Genomic DNA, 8103 nt, shown 5'->3' with positions numbered 1-8103 from the left:
ACTGTTTTATGCTGATGTGTAAAAAGGCAAGGTTGTTTCAATATAACAGTTAAGTTCCTGAACAAACTCTTTTTTCCCCTTTTCCACTTGATAGTTTTTATTTATCACAATTTTGATGGAATAACAAGCCATAATATTTTTCATTTGAAATAATAATTCCAGATTTCCAGTTTGAAGAGCTTCAGGAGCCTTCAAAAAGGCTCTATCATAAGGATACAGAATATTTTATTGATTTGATTTGATTTGATTTGTATGGTTCTCCTTTGCCCCGCCTTGATTCTATAATGTTCAGTCCTTAGCAGATCGTAGAATCACTGAGGTTGGAAAAGACCGCTAAGATTACCTGGTCCAACCATCAGCCCGTCACCACCATGCCCGCTAACCGATGTCCCTCAGTGCCCATCTACATATTTCTTGAAAACCTCCAGTGATGATTTTTTGGCCTTAATCTGTGACTAGTTTTCAAAATTTTACCTCAATAACTAGTTAATAAGCTCAAAATGTTCTGATTCAGCTGAAAGTATACACATCGTCTCAGACAAGTGGAGATGCAGACTTTGCTTCAGTGACTACAGGCTGACAATTCAGGCTTAGAGCTGTGCGTGTGATTGAACCAGTAGTTCCAAAACAATTGGTGTGTAGAACTATGATAAATTGCTTGCTTTGTTGCCACACTGTTGCCAGCTTATGCTCTGACAATTTTTTTTGTTTACTTTTCTTTGTTGTTGAATTCCATTGCTGACCAATTAAGAAAAACAACCAGAGAATAGTCCTCAGTGACGTGGATTTCAATCTCTGTGACTGTCTGTAGCTTTTTTATTATTATTATTTTAAAGAAAACCAAACAAAGAAATGAAGAATTGGAAAGACACATTAATACTTTTCAGCAAAATAATTGCCCAACTTCCCTGGTCTGTTCATTCATAGGGTTGAACATAATGTTCAGTGATTTCCTTCCCACATCAGTATGGCATCAGGATGCCCACAGCTCCTGTGGCAGGGGGGGGAACAAGAGGACCCTCCGTGGGAAAGGGAAAACTAGGTCTGGGTGGTGGGAAGGGCTTTAACATACATCTGGTGGGTTTAGCTCTGGCCTTTGGCAGCTCACTTACTCTTCTGCCAGGGGTTCCCACAGCCCTAGGATAACTCAGGCTGCAGGGGACCTTGGGAGGTCCCAGCCTCCTGCTCGTAGCACAGCAGCTTGGAGGTCACCGAGCACAGAGGAGATGGCAGGCACAATGTTTGTCAGCTAACACTGGCTTGAGAAGTGAACATCTTAAGCAGCGGAATGCACCTGAGGCTGTGAGGCTTTTGCTTTTCTGCTTCACTTGAATACATATGAAGCCTTGGTGGCTTATCCACAGGGACAGGTGCCTTTTCTGTTCAAAGTCTCCCCTGGGTTTCACACTACTCCTCTTCCAGTGGCACCTCCCCTCCTACTACAGATTTTACCAATTCCTTGCATCCCAGATGGCCTAATGTACATTCTCTAAACCTCTTCTTTTTTTAGATCCCTCTACATATTACACATCATAAAGAGCATTAATTATACATATATTCTGTTAAGCTTGTGATCTCTTGTGCATTACCAGCTATCTCTGGAGAAAGAGCTTGCCACATTTGCATTATTCAAGTGGATGACAGGCTGAGTGACTTGTTTCCTTATCTGGATGCATTCCTGTGCCTACTGCCTGCCTTGGAGGTTGTGGTGTACCCAGGTTGCCATTTACATTTCCAGAGAACCAGGCAGTGGAAATGCAGGCATAAATCATATCACCCCAAATTGGATGCCAATACTGGAATTGAACTCTACGTTGTGTTTACTAGATCTCCATGGGGAGCCCAGACAAAGTAGTCAAAAAAATAAATCACTGTGGCATCAGTTCATTAAACAACAGATCTGTGCTGTTGCGGTGGCTACATATGGGGTGGTCTGAGATCTGGTTTGGGAGAGCTCTGACAGCAGTAATTAATTCCTGCACTAACTCAGGTTGCTGCTGCTTCTCTCCTGGCTTTTATCCTCTCTTTTCAGAAACTAGTTAGCTCCGGTATTGCCAGTGTTGCCTGGATACCAGTGTCTTTTCTCCAGCAAAGTTCTCAGTGAAACACTGAAAAAAGAAAACTATGTCAGATAGTTTGCTTTCAGCAAGGCATTTTCAGTTAGAGATTCTTTTACTGTTCTGATTCATTTGCGTAGATCTCCATCACTGTTCATGCAGTTTAAGTTTTGTCTCATTTTCTACTGACATGATGCTGAATTATCATTCTAATTATCTCTTGTTATGAACCTCTTTTGATGTATCTAGAATATATCTAGTAGTTAACAAGAGATTAATTTTTTCCATTGGAACGATAGAGATAATGATGCAAAGATCATCACAAAAAGGTCTATTATTTCAAGAATAAACCAATAACTTCATCCTGTAGGCAGGAACAGAGAACGTGTAACAGCTTCCCATGATTTAGGTTCAGCATATCCTTTCACAGTCCCTCCCGGGACAGTAAAACGTCATTCTTTGAGGTTTCTAGATGAATCTAACATTACCAGTGCACCTCCCCCAAAGGCCTTTCTACATCTCTTCTAGCTATTCGGCCTCTTTTGCCTCCCCTTAGGTGTAGGTGCTCTAATGTTGCATACTGGAAGAGAGCCATCTCTTCCAGGTGTCTGACTATCTTACTGGTAAATCTTAGTTCCAAACCCCTTCTTCCTTCTCTAGCACATGCCCACAGTGAGATGTTCACCAGAAATCCTCTTATGTTGGCTGCTGCTGCCCACCTACTCCCTGCTGCTGGATTGGGCTGGGAGCTGCCACAGATGAGGTGGGAGACCTGGACAAGGGATGGATCTGCCCAGGAAAGATGAGGCCATTTCCATTTTACAGAACATTTCCAGTGCTCACTTCCATTTTTCCCCTTTCTCATTACAAGTCATTCTAGAAGACCGTGGGCAGCCCTTCTTTATGGTATATGTACTAGTTCCTCCTTTTGATTGTTCATAGCATTACATTTTTGCAGTGGTTTTCTTCCTCTCAGTTGTGTTTCTGCTGCTTTACTTATAGGCTTATACACTGAAGTCTAGAGAGGCAGAAATTTATCCTTCTCTGCCTCGATTGAGTCCATGCAGTTAGTTGAGGGAAACATTGGGAGTGGAACACCAGGGCTGATCAGTGCCCAAGTTTCCTGATGCTTCCACATATGACTGAATCAGGGCAGTTTATGCAGCGTCTGTGTGGGAGATAGGAAGGGTATTGCAACCCTTCAACTATGTAAGAGCATGCTGGTTATGTCTAAAATTATACAAAACTAAGTATTGGTTGGTTGCTGGAATGGACTCCTGTCTGGTTGTATCATGGTATAGTGCAACAACAGCCTTGAGATATATTTATACTTGGCTTTGAGCAGCTTTTTGCTATAGCACTTGATATTCTATCCAATATAAAAAAAAAAAAAGTCTTTATATTTCTGTTCTAGGTAGTGCATTTATTTCTGTCTTATTCCTAAAGAAGGCCATGAGGGCTGCAGATATTTTGGGTAAGTAAGTGTGTGTTTGCTAATATGGACATGTGCGTGGCCATATGCTTAGCAAGCTGAAGCTCTCATGCAACCCTCCACTTCACACTCCCACTTCCCAAGTGAATGTTTCAAGGCAGATACTTACAAAATTGGGAAGAAGTGACAAAAAGAGGGAGAATCTTCAGTGCATGTGAAACCGGCTGCGCTCCCAAATCCTCTGCACTTATAGCCATAACTCATTCCTTATGTGTCCTTTTGCTCAGATTTATTTTCATTGTCTGTTTTTACTTCTGAGGTTGCATTTAGTGTTGTCTGTATGAGTATAATGCAATTCCAATAAAACTAATGATACTGTTGAGTTATTCATTCAAATATAAGGCTTTTTTTCTTACTGCATAGATATTGCACAGAATTCAAGTTCAATTAAAGGTGGCAAATTGCCTTTTGGTATTAGTTTTATCACTTCAAAGAGCAAACAATCATTGTCAAGAGTTCTGTTGGGAAACATGGTTTTCATTACAAAAGTATGTCATATTTGTGTGTGTGTGTCCAAGATTTTTTACATATCAAAACTACCCTGCTTGTAATAGTGAGAGACAAGCAGATTTCAGAGTTTGGATTTTACACCAAACATTCTCAACACAGAGAGCACACACGATGGGTACCTGCCATGGGGCGCCTGGTGTTACTGCAGAGCTTCCAGCATCTAGACTTGATTGTCCATGCTATAACAAGGACATCCCAGCTGTTCTCATGAATGTTTTGGAAAGATCCATTCAGAGTTGTTCCAGGAATACTATTTAATATTTATTTAGGTTTGAGATCCAAATTTGCCAGCTCAGCTGCTGCATTCAAAATTCCCCCTCTCCCCTCAACTGATCGTGTTTCCCTTATGGCCTTATAACTGTGGGCTGTTTTAACTAGCGCTCAGCACTGATTTATTTTATTTCTGTGAGTTAGACTTTGCAAGAAGGATTTAACAATGTTGCTACATTCCATAGGAATGAGCTGTATGATGGGAAATATGGTGATGTTTTTGCAAGCACATAAATATAGAACAGTTCTGCTTTTCCAAAGAAACTGTGTGTGATAGCAGTGCCAGCAAAACCCTCCGGATGTGCTTTGTTTTGTATTCCTGAGCATTGTATTCCACACCGATTTATAGGTTTGCCAAGAATCTTAAAAATTACTTGAAAGAAATTGATTAGCTAATATCTTCCCTAATCCAGTCAGCTTATGAGCTCAGGATCAGCTCATTTCTATCTAGATAACTCAATGAACATCTGTGTTTGTCAGCTGGCTGTCCACAAGGCAGAACTTCCAGATTTTTATTAAAAGCACAATAATGCAAGTTTGACCTTGAAAAGGGGCCCCAGCAACCCAATGGCTGAACAGCCTTTTGCAAATCAGCCTTTTATAAAACAGTTCGTAGGTCTGCAAATGCAGCAAGGAGTGGCTGAAACGTTGGCTTCCTGACAGCTTAGCATAAGCATTGGACTAGAACATGTCTGTTGCGCTTAATGTTTGCAGTGCAGGTCTGTCGCTGGTGCAGATCTCTATGGCCACGGTGACTTCAGGAGGGCGGTGTATGTTTAGTATGTCTATGTTTGTTGACGATCTGTTTGTCTGCCATAGTAAGTAACTTGTTCTCCAAGGTTAGGAGAAGTTTCTGTGGCCTGCCTTGTGCGTATGAAGAGTACAAAGGATCAATTCTCCCTTGCAATGCACTTGGTATTAGAATTGAGCATATTTGAAAATGTGTTGCTGCATTGTGACCCTAATCCATGAGGCTTTACTGACAGCTTTTTTTTTTTTCTGTATTTCCAGAATTCTTTCTGTCTTTAATAAAAATTGTACTAGAAAGGACCGCAGGCGGTCCAAATACCTAAGCCCAGATCTGATCAAGAAGACTTCAGTTTTCTTTTAGAAGCTGTTTGTAAGTGAGCTGGAGAGCAAGAATCACCACAATTATGTTTATTAACAAATCAATGTTTCCTTTTCTTTAAAGGAGGAACTCTGGCAGTAGTAGGGACATACTTGTTGGTGACATTTGCTCCAAATGTACCCCAAGAGCTCACAGCAAGACGAGTACAGAATGACTTAGTGAGCTGGCCTTTCTTGGTATATGTGGTGAGTATTTGGTTCACACTGCTGCCTAAATCAGAAAAACTGGGGTTCTTGGGCTTTGGGCAGCTTTATGAATTAGTGGCAGAAAAACTGCTGCTGCAGGTACAGGCATTGTTCCCTGTCTGGTTTTCACAGGAGAGAGAGCCCCAGTCCCCAAGCTGAAAATGTGCTGAACCAAAATATCTGTTTGTGCCACACTGTCTGCATATATATATATATTAGTTACAGTGCTTATCTGGAAAGTAACGAAATTGTGCTTTGGAAAATAGTCCTCTGTTCTTTCGTATCACTCTGTTTTAGCTACATGTTGTTGAGCCTGCCCAAAAGGAGCTTTGTATGGAGCTGAAATGTGGATAGAAAGCCTGTCTCACTGCCATTCAGATTCATCTGAACTGCAGTTTGAATTAAATACAAAAATACCATTTTGGTTAAACTATCCACATACAAACTTCAAATCCCATGCATTTTCTTTGATGTATCTAATTAGCATCAGGAACAAGACAAGAGTGAATGGGAGGAAATTCTCTCTCTCTTCCACTCTGGAATTCTGAAAAAATTTTCCTCCCTCTGAATGTAAAAGATGCTTCAGAAATGGTTACTTTTTTCTCATGTGGGTTAGATTATTAGCCCACAGGTTTCTTTCCAGGAGGAAGCTGAGTTAGAAAGCCACTGAGTAGGCAGACTAAGGATCTTTATACTTCAGCCAGCCTGAAGATTTTAAATATATGTTAACTACCCACTGAGGGTACTTATTGATCAGAAAGTACATGATAACACAAAACAAAAGTTGATCCTCTTGCTCTATAATTTGTGTACTTTTAAAACTTTTGAAATATGATAATCCAGCCCAAGGAAAGAAATTAATGGTCATGCTCCAAAGACATACATAACATAGCACACAATTTAGATCAGGTAGTAGATTGGCTTCTGAAGGCGATGCCTAGGAGTTTTGGGGTACTTAATAAGGCCATCCTCAGTTTTGGTAAGAGCTTCAGCAAGTCCATGTAATTAGCAGAGGGAAAGCAACCCTTTCAGGAGGTAGTTCAGAACAAGAAGCTCAGTTGCTTCTTGCTGGAGCACCCTCTCTTTTTCTTACTGAATATACTCTTCAACCATGTGCTTAGAATCATAGAATCATAGAATTAGCAAGGTTGGAAAAGACCTACAAGATCATCTAGTCCAACCATCCACTCACCACCAATAACCCCACTAAACCATGTCTCTCAACACAACATCTAAACATTCCTTGAACATTTCCAGGGACGGTGACTCAACCACCTCCCTGGGCAGCCCATTCCAGTGCCTGATCACTCTTTCAGAAAAGTAAAATTTCCTGATGTCCCGCCTAAATCTCCCCTGGCGCAACTTGAGGCCATTCCCCCTCGTCCTGTCACTAGTTATAGGAGAGAAGAGGCCGACCCCCAGCTCACTACAACCTCCCTTCAGGTAGTTATAGAGAGCGATAAGGTCTCCCCTGAGCCTCCTCTTCCAGGACTGAACAATCCCAGCTCCCTCAGCCGCTCCTCATAAGGCCTGTGCTCCAGACCCCTCACCAGCTTCGTCGCCCTCCTCTGAACATGCTCCAGGGCCTCAATGTCTTTCTTGCAGTGAGGGGCCCAAAACTGGACACAGTACTCAGCTTTAACCTATAGATACCAAAACAGACTGTCGTTCTAGGTACAGACTTTAAACTACTGATTCACCCTTTTGTGTAGAGAAGGAGGAAGGAGACAACCCTCCATCCACCCACCATGACACCACAAATTTCTGTGCCATATGACGTTCACATTTTCTTAAAGGCAACAGGTTGCTGGAAAAGTGCTTTTCCCCAAAACTTTGTTTCAGGAACAGTTAATAAGAACACAGCTGAATACCTAGGAAGATTTTATTATGTTCTTAGGAGAAAGTATAAGGAAGTGATAGGTAACCCCTGGACTTTCTTTCTCCTCTTCTCTTTTCCCTGCCTCAGCCAGCATCCAGTTCTACAGCATGGATTGCAGGGGAGAATGGAGCAACTACATAGCAAGTGTTCTTGACTCAACAACAAATCAAGCTTGATTTGTTCCTTTTTCTTCCTGGATTCATTTGGTTTGAGCTTCCTGTGTCAAAAGAAAAGGGAAGAATTAAAGTCTCCTCAAGAGACCGAGAGATAACAGCCTGATCTACCTGGTATGCTGCTGGAAGTTCAAGCAAACCCTGCTGTAAATATTCTTTTTGGACAGGGAATTAGCTCTTCATATTTGTTTGTAAAATTTCTAACACAGGTTAGCTGCTGATATATAAAAAGGCACGGCTACATCCGAAGTTGCCGAGTTTCCAGTATAAATATATATAGAAAGGAGACAGTGCAGCAGTATAAAGCAGTCCAATGGTGTTGCTAAAAGTAGTCCTAAAGTATGGTTTGCTGAGGAATACAAAGCCCCAGTGGTACAAAATGTTCTGTGTGGGTGATAAACCATTCCC

At 41.5% G+C, this 8103-nt stretch overlaps 1 protein-coding gene across 1 annotated transcript in view; it reads left to right on the top strand.

The window, feature by feature from the left end:
• Positions 1-8103, top strand: part of NIPAL2 (NIPA like domain containing 2) — a 49366-nt gene that overhangs the window by 25105 nt on the left and 16158 nt on the right. The window contains exons 4-5 of the mRNA XM_021386078.1: positions 3472-3531; positions 5522-5643. Coding sequence (XP_021241753.1) covers positions 3472-3531; positions 5522-5643 — 182 coding nt within the window. The remainder of the gene's footprint in view (positions 1-3471; positions 3532-5521; positions 5644-8103) is intronic.

The sequence above is a fragment of the Numida meleagris genome, chromosome 2 (assembly GCF_002078875.1).
Source record: "Numida meleagris isolate 19003 breed g44 Domestic line chromosome 2, NumMel1.0, whole genome shotgun sequence".
Lineage (NCBI taxonomy): Eukaryota > Metazoa > Chordata > Aves > Galliformes > Numididae > Numida > Numida meleagris.
This window is presented reverse-complemented; position numbering and strand designations above follow the sequence as displayed.